This window comes from Vipera ursinii (genome assembly GCF_947247035.1).
Source record: "Vipera ursinii genome assembly, chromosome: Z".
NCBI lineage: Eukaryota > Metazoa > Chordata > Lepidosauria > Squamata > Viperidae > Vipera > Vipera ursinii.
Window position 1 is genome coordinate 42479615 of NC_139517.1, and position 20340 is coordinate 42499954.

Here is a 20340-nt window from a genome sequence, read left to right on the forward strand (position 1 = left end):
AGGGTTTAAGGCTTATCTCCGTTTGCTTTTGCAGGAGTACGTGGACAAAGAAAAGGCAATTGCCAAGGCACTTGAAGACCTTCGAGCCAATTTTTACTGTGAGCTGTGTGATAAGCAGTATCAGAAACACCAAGAGTTTGACAACCACATAAATTCCTATGATCATGCTCACAAACAGGTAAAAAGCATATTTTTCTTTCATTATTTGTGCTACATGAGTGTCAGTTTCCAACACAGTGATAACTTCCTTTGATCTGCTTAATGTTTTATCTTTTTCCTTTAAACCCCCACCCCCCAGCAACTACATCTTGATGTTTCTTGATTTTATAAGATCCCATTTATAGCTTGACCCAGACATGTCAAACACAAGGCCCAGGGGCCAGATCAGGCCCGCGAAGTGGTTTCATGTTGCCTGCAAAGCCATCCTGGAAACAGTGAGGGAATGGCCCCCGGTGCCTTGCCCCTGGTCCAGGGAGCCAATGTACAATTTCGTGTTGGTCATCTATGCTGAAATACATTCAGTCTTAGCTCCACAAGGCAGGCTGGAAACAGCGAGGAACCGGCCTGTGCCACATCGGCACTGCCCCCTGGGTGCACCCTGGGGAGGTATCACCCATTGTGAGGAATGAAGAAATACGCCATCGCCTGAAAGTGGCCAGCATATGACCCTGCCTACTTCGGGCAGGCTAGGGGTTGCGCTTCTCTTCAGATTCATGCCACCTGGCTCAGCCTCTCGGCAGTGTGATGAGAGCACCCTGCTGCCTGCTGAAACTGGGCAGGCTGGGGGCTGGGCAGCATTGCGCAGGTTAACATCAACTCTCACGTTTCTCATGGCATCCCCTCCCCTAGAGCCCACCAAGCCAGATATGTAAAGTAGGCGAGGGTCATATACTGGCTACTTCCAGGCAATGGTGCATTTCCTCATTCCTCACGAAGGATGACACTTCCCCAGCTGTGTTTCTTACCTGTTTTTCTCCCTCCCTCATCTCAAATATTTTCCCACCACTCTGTTCTAAGAAGGAAGGAAGGAGAGGGAGGGTCTGAGGGAAGTCCTGTCTTAGTCCTGCCCTGCTGTCCTTTTACCATCCCCTTGCCCCCTCCTCCTGGCCTATTCTGGAGGGACTCTGATCCTATTGCTAAGGAAGCTTTGGATACAAAGCCAGGTCTCCTCACATGCAGAGTGAGTGGGCCTCCCTCTTGACTTTGCCCTCATACCATCATGAGCAACCTGGCTAAGGAGAGCAAACGTAGCAGCAGCCTTGAGGAAGAGGTAAGTGCAACTGGGCGCCACCTTGGGGAAGTGGGGCTGGGCTTAGTCCTGTGGGTGCTTGAGGGCTGGGCTGGGCATTTGACCTCCATACCACCATCCAGGGCCCCCCCCATGGCCTGAGAGGAACAGTGAGGCTCCCCCAGTGGACCATGCCTTGGCACTTGCCCCGGTCTCATCTCCTTCTGCCAGAGACCCTGAGATCTGTCCCACTCCTGCCCAGGCCCCTATAGGCACCCTTGATGCGAACGATGTAGAGCTGGCCACGCCCACCCAGTAGGCCACACGCACTCCAGCCACGCCCACACAGTAGGCCACACCCACCCAGGCCACACCCACCCAGCCCCCTGAGGGCAACTGCAATGCTGATGCAGCCCTCAATGAAATTGAGTTTGACAACCCTTGTCTTAGCTCAACAAGTCAAAGCAGCATCTGTTTTTTTTTTCTTTAACAGGAATTACTGTTGTTGACTAGAAAATTGAAATTGGGTTCCTGAGGGGGTTTTTTGGATGCTTTTCTGAGTTACCTACAGAGAATTGGTGCTAGAACCTCAAATGCTGATGTTGTAAGGACAGTTTCTGAGCAGGTTAGAGTTGATGAGGTAGTTTATGCTTTGGTCACATCCTGAAATGTGTACTGGGGTTACCCATAAAAAATATCCAAAAGCTGCAGTTGGTGCCAGTCTGTTCTGAAGAATCTCTACTGGTTGCACTGTTCATGATGTTGATGTTGATTTTACATCCCTCATTGATCTTACTGATTGATAGCTTATTTTCCATTACAAATCTGTCCAGCTGATTAGTTCTTTGGAAGAGTTCCTTTTGAAGGCTGGCCTGCTGCCAGGCCTGCTCCAAGATCCTCTGAAGCCACAATTTGACACAGTTTTCTCTTAAAGGAAGATTGTAAACTAATAGTTATTCAGAATGGAGGGGTCCAGCAGTGACCTTTTGAGGAAGGGCATACCACTCCCTCCTTCAAATCCAGCTTTACTATCGTCTTCCCTCAAAAGAAGTTGATACAATCATATTGACTCAGTCCTTCATTGCTCCTGGGCTACTTTATCAACCCAAGAGGGGCCAGGATGTCATAGGGTGATGGCCAGACTGATACATTTAAGGAATTTGTCGACACCCTTGAGAATCACAAAATTTAACACACTCCAGAAGATCTTACAAAACTGTATTCTGGAAACTCACTTAGACCTACCCAGTCAAAATTCAACTCAGAGCAAATCCAAACAACTTTAGCCACCAAATAACAAGAAAACTATGGACTATACGCCTGTAGATGGTCCTGTGGCCAAATTTTCCCCAATAGGGAGCAGATCACTTGAAATAAACCTCTAGATGGCTATTAGTAGATGCAAGAAGGGCACAGAAATCACAGTGTTTCACCGCCTTTATTGCCATCTCGCTCATGTTCAGTCAGGTTAACTCTCTGCCTTTCTCCAGTGGCACTCTAGTTGTCACTTCTGGTGCAACTATTATACTGTAAATACATGCCAGTTACCAAGCACCCAAACTTTGATCACAAAACCTTGGATATGTTGCAATGGTTGTAAGAGAATAGGTTGTTAATCACTTCTTTCAGTACCATTGTAACTTTTAACAGTTGCTAAATGAATGCTTGTAATTCAATGCCGGCGTCAACTCCCCTCCGCCCTGTGCGTGCCCACAGAGAGGGCCTCCTCAGGGTGCCTCCGGTCATGGAATGTCGACTGGTGGCCCCCAGGGGGAGGGCCTTCTCTGTGGGTGCTCCGGCATTATGGAACCAACTGCCGGTTGAGCTCCTGATGGCATCGGACCTTTGCTCCTTCCGGCACGGGCTGATGACCCACTTATTTGAACTAGCTGGTCTGGCTTGATGGGGAATATTAGGGTTTTTTAATGGGTTTTTTACTATTTTTATTGTTATTGTATTTTAATTGGGCATTGGTTTAATTTCTTTTTAATTTTTGTACTGTTATTTATATATGCCCTGTTAACCGCCCTGAGTCCTTCGGGAGAAGGGCGGTATAGAAATTGAATAAAACTAAACTAAACTAAACTAAACTTGTTTGTATGCATTGCCCCTGTGGTCTCCTGTCCCAGGCACATCCATCCATGTCTCCCAAACCCCCAGCACTATATCTAGTCACACTAAACAAGCACAGAAAAATAATATCCACCCATCCTTCATAAGCATTCTGCTGAGTCTTCCTGATCCCCCAATGTCTAGAGGGAATGTTTGATTGGGCTTCCTTTGCTGAACTTCCCTAGTAGTCTCCTTTTAATTCTCTATGTTTTTGCTAACTTCCTGAAAGTTCCACTTTTCTTTCTGATACATAAATATATATTTTGTGGTTGGCCGTTATAATTATTTGGGGGTATGTATAAGTTCCCATGATTGCTAATGTCATGGTTCCTATAGATGAGACTAGTAAGAGCCTTGGTGGAGCAGTGGGCTAATGCCTCCTTAAGTAACACCAGCTGCCTGCAATTAGTGCAGGTTCAAGTCCCTCCAGGCTCAAGGTTGACTCAACCATCCTTCCATCCTTCCGAGGTAGGTAAAATGAGGACCCAGATTGTTGGGGGCAATAAGCTGACTTTGTAATAATGCTGCTTGGGGTGGGGGGGCAAAAGCCCTAATAAGCAGGCATATACATAGAATGAGGGCTATTGCTAAGCACATTGATTTGTGCTTTAGATTGTACGCCGCCCTGAGTCTTTGGAGAAGGGTGGGATATAAATGGGATTTTAAAAAAAAAGCAGAACTCCAAAGCAAGTGGTTTCCTTAAAGAACATATTTATTGGCTACAAAGTATCAGCATGGTCAAAAGTGAAACCAAGTCTGGAATTCCCTCCCAAGCGTTACAATGTTAACAAAGTTGAACTTTCCACCCCAGCACTATGTCATTATCCATGTTCCCCAATAGAATACTTTGGCGGACTTTCTAACGGAAGGCTCAGCTGCCAAAGGTCAAGCAGCAATGACCTTGGTTCCCACAGGACAATTTATTGTTTAGTCTAACCTTAAAACCACTCATTCCCCCCTCCTAATACTGTGGCAAATGAAAATGAAGCAAAAATGGCTTCACCCAGGATCGTTGCAGTGTTGGCAGCTATTTTGTGAGAAAGCAGCTAATGTGCTATCAAAATTCCAGATGCTCCAGCAGTCTCCAAAAACTGCCTATTCCTATTTTTAAATGTCCAGATTTTGTTACCCCAGTAAAGATATTCATCGAGTAGATGCAGTCTATGGAATAATTTATCTTCTCCTTTTTGTTACTGTGATTTGAATCTTTTATAGTTAAAATAACGAAAAGGCAACTTTCTAGATGTTTTAGCAGTCTCCAAAATTGTAGGCAACTACAGCAGCATAGAAACATTGTTTTGTTCTGGTGGAAGAATCAATGCTGCCTCTTTGGCTAAAACTTTAGAAAGTTTTAAAGATAATTCTCACAGATGCATATCATTACTTTTTCTTCAACTGTTTTTTTTCTTTGCTTTCTCTTTTTTTCCTTTTACAAAAACGTATGCTAGTCAATTTCTTCTGGAGGTCTGCTCTTGACCTCTGTTTACCCCAATCTCTTTCCTAAAAGAAAAGCAGCTTGATTTGTTCTATTTATACCCTGAATTTTTGGCCAACAGATGGAGCTTTGCAGCTAGCAAAAACATATATATACATTTTTAAACTAAGTTTTATTAATGGTTATAAGGTGACTGGAATCATTGTATGAGAGAGACAGCCATATAAGTTCTATAAATAAATGTGACTTATTTATATTCTGAAATATTGAAGGTTGTATTACATATTCGTCTTCAAATACCCTTGTAATAGTTTGGCTTTTTAGTCTCATTCCCTACAAAACCAGACTATTTGAATGTACTTTTTCTTGGGGACTTGCCTCTTTCCCTATTTCTAGAATGAACAATTCAGGAAATATATTTTAGAGACTTAATAGTAAGTTAATTCTTGTCTCTTCCCTTGCCTTTCCAAAATGAGGTATAAGTTTTTAAAGAAAATTCTATTGTGCTATATTTTCCGAAACACTTTTTTCAATATTAGAAAATTCCACTGGCATTTTTCCCCTTTTTTGCTAGTTAAAAGAGCCTCACCATCAATGCTCATCAATTTAGTAGACTGGAGGCGGTGGGGGTGCTCCTGCATTTTTGCTTCTAGGATAGGAAGATAATAAAAAAGGCTAAATACTCCACCGTTTGTGGAGTATTTGTGATTTGAATATTTGTAAACGGCTTTGTCAATACATCTAAAATCCTGATAAAAATTTCTAGCATAGTATGTTCACAAAATTATTTTTAAGATGAAGGTGGGGTTCTTCATGAGAAGGGTAATCAGAAAAAGGGGAAAATTATTTACATAGGCCAGTGATGGTGAAACCTTTAGAGACTGAGTGCCCAAACTGCAACCCAAACCCCACTTATTTATTGTCGGATGCCGGGTGGCCATATCCCAGTGGGTGGACGTGGCTGCAGTGGTCATGGCAGACTGGGTGGGCGTGGCCGGGGTGGGCATGGCCACCTCAATGTTGCTTGTGGGGTGGGACGCCTTTGGGGCTGAGCATGGTTGGGGGACATCCAGGGGGGTCTCTGCAGGTGGGAATGGTGGGCAGGGGGCTTGTCCTGCGGGGTGAGGCGAGACCAGGCGGGGCAGGGTAGGGATGCCATTGCCGCAAGGCAAGGCAAGACAGCAAGCGCATGGGGGCCAACTGTGTCCGTCAGCAGACATAGCCTGCCAGCCCCTCAACCAGCACACGCTGAGGCTCCGCAGCCCACTGCGAATACCAGGCCAGCCCTCCAGCAGCAGTTTTCTTACCACCGCCTGGCTTGTTCTGTGGCCTCATGGCAGCAGCATTGGGCAGGAGGTGGCAAACGGTCGGTTTCAGCACGGCGCAGCTGTTTGCTGCCTTGCGTATTACTGTGGAACAAGAGGGAACAAGATTTTTTTTTCCCGCGAGAAGTTGAATTTGATTGATTGAACTTTTTTTTTTTTTTTGCACACAGGGGAGGCCTAAAATGAAAAGATTTTATAAAACCTAGCTTAAAAAGTCACTTGCCCGGGGAGGTTTTGATGCAGGTTGCTCATGGACAGGACTTAAGGCCTTGGACTGGGGTGACGGTGCGTGTGTCCACAGAGAGGGCTCTGCATGCCACAGGTTCGCCACCACAGAGATAGGGCTTCAAAAAATTTAGGTGCTTGCTAAAAAGCAACAAAAAATATATCCTCAATTAGTGATCACAATTTGTTTCTTGAATCAAGCAAAATGGTCACCAAGTGATCATGAGAGAGAGAGGAGAGAGAGAGATGCTACAAAGATCACTGGTTGCTCTTATTTAGGTAAAGTTCTCTCGCTCTAGCATGCATTGTTGTCAGACGCTCAAAATTTGTTTATGAGTGCATGCACTGGTCAGAAAATGATGTTTTAATCATTAGGCTCATACTTGCTAATGGTCATTAAGTGTGGCAGCTGCTAACAAGGAATGGCTATCTTGTCTGTGTTGCTTAACTGTTGGGTTATGGTTGTTATTTTCAACTGAAGTATGATAGCTCAGATGACTGTATAGCAGATTTTCCCCCAATTCTCTTCATACCTATACCTACTTGTATAATTGAAGATATGTACACAGGTAATACCTCCTTATTTTGGAATGATTTCACATTATTTTTAAATGCCAGTCTTCAATGAATATAAAGTGGATGTGAGTAGATAATTCTAATGTCTGACAGAGCAAAAATAATTCTAGCATTTTACTGTTTGTTAGTTACTATGAAGGAAGAATACACTAAGGCAACTGTGACACTTATAATGCATTGGATGACATGGTTGTGGTCTTTTACAAAATAGTAATATGTAATAGAACACGATTGAGAAATTATTAAATACCTGACCACTAAGTAATCATTTTAACTGTATTTTAGTTACATTTAAATGTACATTACATTGAATATAGTGTTTGTTTGGGTTCACCAATTACTTCTAGAATGCATTCTCTAGTATATCACTCAAAAGTCAAGTGTGGGTCCCAATAAAGTTGTATATCATTGAAATGGGTCATGACTAAGACTTGAGTTTTTTCTAATTACTAGGGATGGGGAACTACTAGGGCTAAGTCATCCTATCAGTCTGACAACTCATCTGTCTTTGAGTGAATCTGTATCATTTCCAACATGATTATTATATCTGCTCTTATTCTGTTTTGAAGGGGAAGGATAGGGTATGCATAAAACAGAGAAATACTGATAAGGTAATGGAGAAGGAAATGGCAACCCACTCCAGTATCTTTGCCATGAAAACCCTATGGACAGTACCAAAAGGCAAAACGATATGACGCTGGAAGATGAGCCCCTCAGGTCGGAAGGCGTCCAATATGCTACTGGGGAAGAGCAGAGGGCTAGTACTAGTAGCGCCAGAAAGAATGAAGCGACTGGGCCAAAGCCGAAAGGACGCTCAGCTGTGGATGTGTCTGGTGGTGAAAGGAAGTCCAATGCTGTAAAGATTTTTTCTCCATAGGAACCTGGAATGTAAGATCCATGAATCAAGGAAAACTGGACGTGGTCAAACAAGAGATGACAAGACTGAACATTGACATCTTAGGTATCAGTGAACTAAAATGGACAGGAATGGGTGAATTTAATTCAGATGACCATCAGGTATACTATTGTGGGCAAGAATCCTTCAGAAGAAATGGAGTAGCCTTCATAGTCAATAAAAGAGTAGGAAAAGCAATACTGGGATACAATCCTCAAAATGACAGAATGATCTCAGTTCGAATCCAAGGCAAACCATTCAATATCACAGTAGTCCAGGTCTATGCCCCAACCACCAGTGCTGAAGAGGATGAAATTGACCAGTTCTATGAAGCACTACAGCACCTTATAGAACTAACACCAAAAAATGATGTTCTTATCATCATGGGGGATTGGAATGCTAAAGTAGGAAGCCAAAAGATAACTGGAATAACAGGCAAGTTTGGCCTTGGAGTGCAAAATGAAGCAGGGCACAGGCTGATAGAATTCTGTCAAGAGAATACGATGGTCATAGCAAACACTCTTTTTCAACAACCCAAGAGACGGCTCTACACATGGACATCACCAGATGGTCAACACAGAAATCAGATTGACTATATGCTCTGCAGCCAAAGATGGAGAAGCTCTATACAGTCAGTAAAAACAAGACCAGGAGCTGACTGTGGCTCAGACCATGAGCTTCTCCTTGCAAAGTTTAGGCTTAAACTGAAGAAAGTAGGGAAAAGCACTAGGCCACTCAGGTATGAATTAAATCATATCCCTGTTGAATATACAGTAGAGGTGACAAATAGATTTAAGGAATTAGATCTGATAGACAGAGTGCCTGAAGAACTATGGACAGAGGTTCGCGACATTGTACAAGAGGTAGCAACCAAAACCATCCCAAAGAAAAAGAAATGCAAGAAAGCAAAATGGCTGTCTGAGGAAGCTTTGCAAATAGCTGAGGAAAGGAGGGAAGCGAAAGGCAAGGGAGAAAAAGAAAGATACGCCCAATTGAATGCAGAATTCCAGAGAATAGCTAGAAGAGATAAGAATGCCTTCTTAAATGAACAGTGCAAAGAAATAGAAGAAAACAATAGAATAGGGAGGACCAGAGATCTTTTCAAGAAAATTGGAGAAATGAAGGGAACGTTTAATGCAAAAATGGGCATGATAAAGGACCAAAATGGCAGGGACCTAACAGAGGCAGAAGAGATTAAGAAGAGGTGGCAAAATTACACAGAAGAACTATACAAGAATGAGCTTAACGTCCCTGATAATCACAATGAGGTGGTCACTGACCTCGAGCCAGACATCCTAGAATGTGAAGTGAAGTGGGCCTTAGAAAAGCTGAGCAACAACAAAGCTAGTGGAAGTGACAGTATTCCAGCTGAGCTATTCAAAATCTTAAAAGACAATGCAGTAAAAGTGCTACACTCAATTTGCCAGCAAATTTGGAAAACTCAACAATGGCCACAGGATTGGAAAAGATCAGTTTACATTCCAATTCCAAAGAAAGGCAGTGCCAAAGAATGTTCAAACTATCGCACCATTGCACTCATTTCTCATGCTAGTAAAGTCATGCTTAAAATCCTACAAGCTAGACTTCAGCAGTATGTGGATCGAGAACTACCAGAAGTACAGGCAGGATTTCGAAGAGGCAGAGGAACTAGAGATCAAATTGCCAACATACGCTGGATCATGGAGAAAGCTAGGGAGTTCCAGAAAAACATCTACTTCTGCTTCATTGACTATGCTAAAGCCTTTGATTGTGTGGATCATAACAAACTGTGGCAAGTTCTTAAAGAGATGGGAGTACCAGACCATCTTATTTGTCTCTTGAGAAACCTATATGCGGGTCAAGAAGCAACAGTGAGAACTGGACACGGAACCACTGATTGGTTCAAAATTGGGAAAGGAGTCCGGCAAGGATGTATACTGTCGCCCTGCCTATTTAACTTATATGCAGAGCACATCATGAGAAAGGCAGGGCTAGATGAATCAAAAGTTGGAATTAAGATTGCCGGAAGAAATATCAACAACCTGAGATACGCAGATGATACCACTCTAATGGCAGAAAGTGAAGAAGAACTAAAGAGCCTCTTGTTGCGGGTGAAGAAGGAGAGTGCAAAACTTGGGTTGAAACTTAACATTAAGAAAACCAAGATCATGGCATCTGGCCCTCTCAATTCCTGGCAAATAGACGGGGAAGAAATGGAAGTAGTGACAGATTTTATTTTTCTGGGCTCCAAGATCACTGCAGATGGGGACTGTAGCCAAGAAATCAAAAGACGCTTGCTCCTGGGGAGGAAAGCCATGGCAAATCTAGACAGCACACTAAAAAGCAGAGACATCACCCTGTCAACAAAAGTGCGTATAGTCAAGGCTATGGTCTTCCCAGTTGCAATGTATGGCAGTGAAAGTTGGACCATAAGAAAGGCTGAGCGCCAAAGAATTGAGGCCTTTGAACTTTGGTGCTGGAGAAGACTCCTGCGAGTCCCTTGGACTGCAAGGCGATCAAACCGGTCAGTCCTAGAGGAGATCAATCCTGACTGCTCTTTAGAAGGCCAGATCCTGAAGCTAAAACTCAAGTACTTCGGCCACCTAATGAGAAGGAAGGACTCCCTGGAGAAGAGCCTAATGCTGGGGAAGATCGAGGGCAATAGAAGAAGGGGACGACAGAGAATGAGGTGGCTGGATGGAGTCACTGAAGCAGTAGGCGTGAGCTTAAATGGACTCCAGAAGATGGTAGAGGACAGGAAGGCCTGGAGGAATGTTGTCCATAGGGTCGCGATGGGTCGGACACGACTTCGCAGCTAACAACAACAACAACAATGTCTCCGTTGTATATTTTTACACTAAAACTGAGGAAATACTTATACATGTGCTTCCATAGAATCAACAATGGCAATAGTGGCATGAATTCTATTTGATTTAGTCTAACTCTTTCATTCTTGCAGTTGAAGACTAAAGCATAGATAAAATCTGCAGGATCTGTGTTTTCCCTGCAGTGTCCAGCATATATCCTACCTAGTGGAGAAAGTCCATTGTATATAAAACTCTTTGTTCCATGCAGGAAAGTAAAAAGAGGATTTATCTGTGCAGGATAAGGTTTTCCTTATCCTGCACAGATAAATCCGTGATGGCAAGTTTAACTGATGTTAGTTGGGTGTATATGAACCTTCAGCCACATTTGGTTACTTATTTCTGAGTTAAGTGTGAAAATTAGTGGAAGTAAAATTCAATATATGGAGACCTTAAATTGAGGACAAAAGTTGTAGTAGCAGCATCCCATAGCAATCCAGAGAATTAAGAGGCAGTGTTTACCAGTACATGTTCTTCTTCTAGAAGAACCTTGGACAGAATGAGTATCCATTGAAGAAGCGGGTTTTTCTTGGAGTAGAATTGTGTTATTTCAAATTGTGTTGTTTCGGTACAAAGTGCAGGGTTTAGAATTAAGAATGTTCACAGCTTTAGTAACAGTAGCTGTCTCTTCTGTGCACAGAAAATGATTTCAGTATATAAAAACAATCTAAGCTAACCACTTGAAACATAAAACAAGCTCCTTTAAACCCATCTCATGACATCCAGTAAAGGTATAGCCATATAATCATGCAAAACCTCCCAGATGTGCACAACTCATAGTGCTCTTCATTCCCCACTTGTTAAACTACTATGTAAAAAACATTCTCATGGCCCATCATTAAAACTGGGCTATAATTTTATTTAATAGCAGATCTCTGTTGTTTGGGGCTCACCAAGAACTTCACTGCTGTACAATTTGCCAATTTGGGTATTGTCTCCATCCTTTACATGAAATTTGACTTTCCTATATTAATATATATGTCTGTGTTAAAATGAGCAAAGTAAACTATCCACTTGGGACATTTACACATTACAGAATCAAGATAAGAGAGTTCTGCAGCTTTTTCTAGTTAAATTTTATGCATTTAATTGATTTATATATTGTCCTTACAAACAAAAATATCCATATATTTCATATAGCTGTTAGGGGGGGAAAGTTGAGCTTTCTTCAGAATTCCTATTACAAATCAAATGTAGTTTCATAGATATCTCCCAAATATTTTAGGAATAGTGATTTCTAAGAAGGAAACAATTGCACAATTTTGGAATTGTGTACATATCCACCCAGCTTTGTCTTTTCAAGTGACCTCTAAATTACCCTTACAAAAGTCTCTTATATCATTCCTAAGGAATGTATTTGTTATTAATTATCTTACAAGAATAATAGCCTCTTTTTTCCAGATTTACACAGTTTGAATATAAAATTACTGCTTACCGTAATATAGCAGCATTTCTTTTCCAAATGAAACTGGTTCTTTCGTGCTTTTGCTCTTGCATATTGAATTCAGCTTCTAAGATTTGATTACTATCCAAGTTGGACTCCATTTCCATCCTTCCCTGACCAACGTGGCCGAATTTGCAGGGGAGTTTGTGAATTATGGACAAATAAATTAGAGTAAAATACTGCAACAGGCTGCATAGAAATGAGTATTTAGGCAGGCTGAACCTTTACATTTATAAATGTTTTTTTTGTGGTGTGCTTTTGCCATTTCCATCTTGCACTGATATTTAATACATTTGCATATATATCATAATGTGATAATGAAAAGGAGATTGTGAAGGCTAAATTAGTAAAGTGTTTAGAAATTAGAGTGATGCTGCTAATATCAGTCTTTTTTTCATAAGATATGATGTATTTTAAAGAATTGTCTGTTTTTCTCTCCATAAATTATACCATCATTTTCTTCTCTTATTTTATACAGAGATTAAAAGATCTCAAGCAAAGAGAATTTGCTCGCAATGTTTCCTCAAGATCCCGGAAAGATGAGAGAAAGCAGGAGAAAGCCCTTCGCCGTCTGCATGAACTGGCTGAACAGAGGAAGCAACCTGAATGGTGAATTATGACCTACTACAAGGATGCAGAATATTTAAACTAGAGTTTTGGGGGTGGTATTTAAATAGAGCTTTTGGCCATTTTGTTCCGTAAAAACACTCAAGCTGCCTACTATGGTTTCTGGTCCCTTCCAGTTTTTTATTTAGTCTTCAATAATCCTTGTAAAACCTAATGTGGTATTTGAGCTGACAGAATTTGCACAGTGCTGATAAAACAAAAGGCAGTTTTGTTTCAACATGCACGTTAGACTGACATGTAACTAAAAATGCAATTATTTAAGTCATAGACTAAGACAGAATGGAGTGTTGCTGTAGTTGCTTAAATCTTTGTAGACCAAAACTTTAATGTGCCACTTTCTCAAAAAAGAAATGCCCACCTCCTCTCTCGAACTTATTTAGGATGACTTTTTTTAAATGCAGGGTGTAATATGAGTGCAAAAATGAACTGGAATTATTAATGCCAACAGTTCTGGTATTTTATATGAAAAAGACCTAACCCAAAAACAAATAGGGCATTTATTCATACAAAGTTCTTTGTATGTATCCGAACTGTGTGTTACTTCATTCCCAGTCATTTTGAGGGTTTTTTTTGCCCTTGATTTTGAAGGCTGGTATTGTATACATCTAGGTTTAAATTTTATGCTGAGTTAATACACTTTCTCACAAATGTATGCTTTAGAACAGAGTTACATTTCCATTGTGCTTGTAAGAGTAACTTGTTAAACAAATTCTATAGGGAAAGAGAAATTTCAAAATAATGGTTACTGAATATATTGCATATGCATAGAGTAAAGTTTAGGGTGTAACAGTAAGGTGAAAATGTTAATAATCATGTTTTCTATTCTCTTTTTTGGCCTGCTTTTTCTCCTTCCCTGTCTTCCAGTGCTCCAGGAAGTGGGCCGATGTTTAGAACTACTACTGTGGCAGTAGATGAAGAAGGAGAGGATGATGTGGATTCAACCTTTCTTGGTAGTTGCTGCTCCTCCTCACCAGCTTCTGGGCAAGCTAGCAACATGACCATGGATAAGGGTATAACTTACAGTAGTGGGCAAATCAGTAATAGTCCTGGACTTTCTCAAGTTCCTGCCCAGATATCACAAGCTGTTGGACTGGGAATTAACAAGACAGGTGTTTCTTTCTCATTTGCTAAAAAGGCCCCTGTAAAACTAGAATCAATTGCTTCAGTATTCAAAGACCATGTGGATGAATCCAGTTCTCCTGATGATGAAGTTAAAAGTGATGAAAGAGCCTATTCAGATTCTGGAACTTTGGGAAAAATTGGAGAAATTGAGGGAACAAACAGCCCTGACAGCAAGGGAGAAGAAGATGAGCAATCACATGAGAAAGATGTCACATTATCAAAGCTAAAAAAGATGAAACGGGATGATGGACCAGTGACAGCAGAACCAGAATATTATCATTATATTCCCCCTGCACATTGTAAGGTGAAGCCCAACTTCCAGTTTTTGCTGTTTATGAAGGCAACAGACCAAGTAGAAGCAGAAGCTGCAAGCAAAAAAATAGCCCGTGAAAGGAAACAGAACAATTCTCCCAAGCTCAGAGTGGCAAAAAGTGATGAGAAGGAGACAGCAGCAGAATGTGTGATCCCTCAGAAGGAGCAGAGTCCTGCCAACCAAAGCAACAAAGTGGAAGGTAAGGACATTTTGGGGGAAACAGGCAAGCAAGAAGGAAAACAACTTAAGGAAAATAATTCTCTAGATTCAGATGTCATTAAAGAGATTCCCCAGGCTCCAGGAACTAGTAAGGAAACCACAGAAGGGCCTAAGCATTTAACAGGGCCGTTCTTCCCTGTTCTGAGTAAGGATGAGAGCACCACCCTCCAGTGGCCCTCAGAACTGCTGATCTTCACTAGAGCAGAACCCTCTGTGTCATATAGCTGCAATCCTTTATATTTTGATTTTAAGCGGTCTCGTAACAAAGACACTAAAATGAAAGGAACAGAAAAACAGAAAGGTACGATAAATCTTTCTAAGGAGAAAATACAAGCTGCTGAAGATAGTGATCCAAGCAAAAGCAAAGAGAAGGATATTCTAGCTGGAGGTTCAACTGCAGTGCCAGAAAGCAAGACCTTGGTAATGTGTGGCAAGCAGGAAGTCAGCCCTATAAGAACTGGCAAAAGTGAAAATCTGGAAGACAGCAGCAGAGGCAATCTTATTAGTCGCAAAGACAAAATGGGGAAGTCTCACAAACACAAAAAGAAGAAGAAGCACAAAAAATCCACCAAACGTAAACACAGGCGCAAATGTGAGGCAGAGGAGAAAAGCAGAGAAGAGGACTTAGCAGAAGATAAATCTAAGAAGCAGAAGAAACACAAGCACAAAAAGAACAAATCATCTTTTCCTACTGAGGCTGAACGGATGCAAAAGACTGAAGATACTGGCTATTCTAAAAAAAGAAAGTGGTGTGTGCAAGACTCTCAGAGGAAGTCTCTTTCTATTGAAGAAAGCAGTAAGAAAGAGGATGGTGGTACTTCTTCCCAAGATTATGGCAACAAAAAAACCAAGGGAGACTTGCAGCAGACTTTGTCTGCAAGCAAAAGACGACCTTCCACCTCCACTTCAGTTTATCTCAGTCATCGAGGCCAACAGAGCAGTGGTGGCTATGAGAGTGATGGAGATTCCTCCTGCCACAAGCACTTCAGGCAGAAATCAGCATCACAATATAGTGATGATTATGACTCTGGCAGTGACTGTTCACGAAGCCGCTCCCGGTCAGGACATAGACACTCCTCAAGAAGATCATCTCAGAGATCCTACACTTCAACTTCATATGCTTCCTCTGACAATAGTCAGTACAGTCGGCGTCATAGCTACTCAGAAGACAGCTATAGCGACTACAGTGACCGATCACAAAGTCATACTAAGCACTCCCATGACTCAGAGGATGATTCAGATTATACCAGTTCCAAGCGCAGGTCAAAGAGGCGCAAGTACTCCTCTTCAGAAGATGACTACAGCCTAAGCAGAAGCAGGTCCCGGAGCAGGAGCAGAAGTCGAACTCACACCAGAGGGAGGTCAAGGACTAGAAGTCGAGGAAGGACGCGCAGCAGTAGCTGTAGCCACAGTCGAAGTAAGCGTCGGAGCAGGAGCCGAACAGGACATAGCTGGAAACGGAGCAGAAGCTACAGCCGAGAACGTAGTCGGAGCACAAGAAGCCTTTCACAGAGATCTCTCTCACGGAAGGGATCCCGTGGTCATGAAAGCCCTGGGGAGAGAAGATCTGGCCGTCGTGATTTCATCCGGTCCAAGATCTACCGCTCACAGTCTCCTCATTATTTCAAAGTCAGACAAGGTGAAGGGTTTGCAAGAAAGGACGAGGGCAGAGGAGAAGAAGCTACAGGAGCCTCTAGTCTCTCTCAGAATATCAGCAGCTCTAACTTTGGGAACAGCTGTAACTCTGAGGAGAAAAATTCTGCCACAGCTAAGCTCCTTTTGGAAAAAATACAGTGTAGAAAAGTAGAGAAGAAATCTAGCAGCAATGATGATTCCATTGCAGGATCTCACAAGGTAGGAATTAAACTGAAAGATCCACCACAGGGCTACTTTGGCCCAAAGCTTCCTCCCTCATTAGGCAATAAGCCTGTTCTTCCATTAATTGGAAAACTTCCTGCAGTTAGGAAACCAAGCATCAAGCAGTGTGAGGAATCTGGTTTAGAAAGAGAAGAATTGGAACTAACCGAGATGGATGAAACAACTCATGAGAGTGGAGACATTGTTTCAGCAAGCCAACCTCAAGTGGAGGAAACCATAGTGATTGGAATACAGGACAATGTTTCAGCTGATCAGAACCCAGAAGTAGCCACAAAGCTAGTTCCTGTTCCTCTTGAGGCCCCAGTACTCCCAGAGCAGTATGGAACTGGAGACCTGGTTGTGCCGCACAACTTCCTCCCTGATTCCAATGAAAATGAAGCTTTAGAGCCTCTTGACAGTGGAAACCAATCTGTCTCTATAGAAGGAAGGATGGTACCTTTAGTCCCTGATGTCGAGCATTTTCCTAGTTACGTAGCACAAAGTGGGGAGCCTACCATCAGTGGGGAGCCTGAAGGCACTGAGGACTCTTCCCTGGCACCTCTGGAGAGTCAGCCCATCACCTTCACACCAGAAGAGATGGAGAAATATAGCAAGCTTCAACAAGCAGCTCAGCAACATATTCAGCAACAGCTTCTTGCCAAGCAGGTCAAGACCTTTCCAACCTCAGCTGCCCTAGCTCCTGCCACAGCCCCTACCTTGCAGCCCATTCATATCCAACAACCTACGGCAGCTGCAGCCACTTCCATTACCACTGTGCAGCATGCCATCCTGCAGCATCATGCAGCTGCAGCAGCAGCAGCCATAGGAATCCACCCTCACCCACATCCTCAGCCTCTTGCTCAAGTACATCACATTCCCCAGCCCCATTTGACGCCTATATCATTATCCCACTTAACTCATTCAATCATCCCAGGGCACCCTGCTACATTCCTGGCCAGCCATCCCATCCATATTATCCCTGCTTCTGCCATCCACCCAGGTCCTTTCACGTTTCATCCTGTCCCCCATGCTGCCCTGTACCCAACTCTCTTAGCTCCCCGACCAGCAACCGCTGCTGCCACAGCATTACATCTCCATCCCCTTCTGCACCCCATTTTCTCAGGGCAGGATTTGCAGCATCCCCCTAGTCATGGCACATGAAGAAATGAGAAAGATGTGGCCTCTTTGGGGGAAAAGATAAGGGCATATATCTCTGTGTGCATTGGTGTTTTGTACAGACTGTCTGAAGGCCATGACTGACACCACCTGAGAATAGTGAAATGGGAGAACTAGGTGTGGAAAGGGGAAGTGAATGTAACATATCCATGCAAAGGGGGGAAATGTTGCTGGAGTCCTGCTTGTCAGTATTTTCAGGGTCCTCTGCACCCAGAGAGGTGACTTATTCACATCTATATGAATGTGAAGTTCTTCAGCAGTTATGCCCCTCTTAATTACTAATGCTTGTGTTTTTAAATCATTTCCTCTCCACCTTGAAATTCTGAGTGAATAATATCTAAATTATTTGCCTTCCTTATTTGCTATTTATTTGAGTTCACTTTAAAGCTTAAGCAAAAGAGTCAAAATATAGTCAACATCCAACCCATTCCTCAGTTCGTCTCCTTACCCTACCAAGAACCATTTTCAACAACCTGCTGATTATTACAAACAGCAAGCTTTCTTCTCAAGCGAGCCTGGCCCTGCTATCCTCCCTCTGCCACTGCCACAAGGGGAAGGAACAGAAAATAATTCCTTTATTAGTCTTTGAAGCAATATGTTGTACTGGAATCTTGGGAACATCCAGAATATGACTTGTATTCTGTCCTCTGTAATATTTGATGGCTCCTTATTAACTTATGATTTTTTTCAGAAGAGAAAAGGTTTTTAAAAATTGCACTGAACTCTGTACATGTCAATGCTGCTTTTTGTAGCTCTTCTGACAAATGTTCCATAATGATAGTATACTGCAATAACATTTTTCTAGCTAGCTCTCTGAGTGGTACTTATTCAGGTTGTTTCGGTTATCTATACATTTTGATGTAATTGGAAAGAAAGCTTGCAACAAAAGTTCCAGAGCTTGTTATGGCAAAGGCATAAGAAGACTCCAAGCATGTGTATTCAAGCTCAGTTTTGTTTTCTTGGGTGCCATGAAAAGGGAAAAAATAGGAGTTACTTTTTACTGGAGAAAATTGGGAATAAAGTAAGGAGCAGTGATACAACCCTTTTTGTACCATAGCTAATGAATTTCACCAACTATAGTGACATACCTTGGAAGATCTGTGAAGCCTGTCTGATACTTTGATTTTTACTCTTGTCAGGAGCCAGGCTGCTATTTGGAAAGAAGTAGCCCATTGGACGGGCAGAAAAGAAAGTCCAAATGACTTTCCAATCAGAAGAAAATTTCAAAAGTCTAATAATTTTTCTTGGGACCTAAGTCTTTGCAGCAACAAAGTTTCGATATAGAGGTGTGTGACTGTGTGTGTGTGGTTTTGTGTGTGTATCTAAGCACACACACTTGTGTTTATGTTAAGGCTGTTGTTAAAACGTGTGCCTTTACTGTATATGCTTTGGAAAGATTCTGAGTGGTGTGTTTTTATTTGGATTCCTCCCAAATGAAGTGATAAGTTACCTGATTTCACAGCTATCCCTTTTAATGGAGAGAATGTCTGCCTTAGGAGAGAGACTAATTTTGTTACATTTAATTCTTTCACTTAATTTCTTCATCTTTGGTGGGGGAAAAGAAGGCAAGAAAAGAAAGTGAGCTTTCTGTGAAACCACGGCTATTTATAACATAACCATCCAACTCCTGATAATGTTGATCATGGAAAATGGCCTCCACTTCAAAACTTCCAATTGTTATTTGCTTCTCTGAATATATCAGACTCTAGGCTCCTGATACTTTGCTAGTTAAAAAAAAGCACTGGAAAAGAAAAATGCTGTTCTGACCAAGGGACTCAGTATCTAATTGCTTAGATAACTGGGGTAGCAAAACGTATTTCTGTAATTACTGAGTGCTTCATTCCCCTAAGATTAAGATCCAGCATTCCAGTGGGGCATAAGAGGAGACTGGACTTCTGCAAGAACTGTTCCAACAAAGAACACGCTATTATTTCAGTCTCAGCAGGCTATATTAAATTTTGACACATAAAAGTATGTAAGTGTGTATGTGTATGTACACACACACATATACGCGTGTGTACATATACGCATACATACACACAAACACTGTAAAAATGAGAAAAATAAACACTATAATCTTTCCAAATAAGCAGAATCAAGTTGCTAGTTCTAATATGTCTTAGCAAAAAGAAGTCCTATAAACCTGGCTCAGTACATTACATATAGTTTATCTAACCATATGTAAACATTGCATATTGTGTGTGCAATGATGTTCATTCTGATATTTTGAAGCATATGAAATACAACTTATAAAAATACTCGGGTATAAAATACCATTCACGCTGATGTACCAATATACTGGCTATTCAAACATCACTTTACAAAAACCATGGAGAAACGTGGAAAAGAAGATTACAATAGAAAGCTTTTGTTTACCATCTTTTGCACTTTGTCTAGAAAAAACACTCAGGTCTACCCCAAGAATTAGTAACTTAAGGCAATGAAGAAAATGACTCCATTCCCCTGCAGCAAAATTCAGATACTGTATTAATTAGCTCAGGAGGAGAGAGTGGAATTGAAAAGTGTGTGGAGAAGCTGCTACAATTGTCATTCAACCTCCAACATCTGTCAGGAAGGGCAACTCCCTCTATTACCATAAAGATCAATACTATATGTTATCTCCTCCTAATTGACTTAACAATTCTTTTTGGCATGAGGACATATTTTTAGGCAAAGGACTGAGCTATAACCAGCCATTTTCACTTTTCAAGAAAAGTTACGGTTTCCATCAGGGTGTTATTCTTGAAATAAAAGTGCTTTTACTTTGCTTTGAAGCATACTAGCCTCCTATTTTTTGGTGTTTTTTAATGTTAAAAAGCAGATGGAATTCAACAAGCCCCAAGAAAATATGTGTAGATATGTGTGTGTCCCCAGCTGCTATTACCACAATTAACTCATAAATGGTTGTGACTATCCAGAAGGGATTATGATTTTATACTAATT

The 20340-nt window shown here is 41.8% G+C and overlaps 1 protein-coding gene across 3 annotated transcripts in view; it reads left to right on the forward strand.

Moving 5' to 3' along the window:
* The window catches only part of GPATCH8 (G-patch domain containing 8), a 113496-nt gene extending 93332 nt beyond the window's left edge, over positions 1–20164 (forward strand). For 2 of the 3 annotated variants that reach the window (XM_083378508.1, XM_083378509.1), the window contains 3 exons: positions 35–178; positions 12562–12692; positions 13575–20164. In XM_083378508.1, coding sequence (XP_083234634.1) covers positions 35–178; positions 12562–12692; positions 13575–17382 — 4083 coding nt within the window. In that variant the 3' untranslated portion in view covers positions 17383–20164. The remainder of the gene's footprint in view (positions 1–34; positions 179–12561; positions 12693–13574) is intronic. The other variant, XM_083378510.1, reaches the window with a different exon arrangement.
* Positions 20165–20340: the final 176 nt, after the last annotated feature.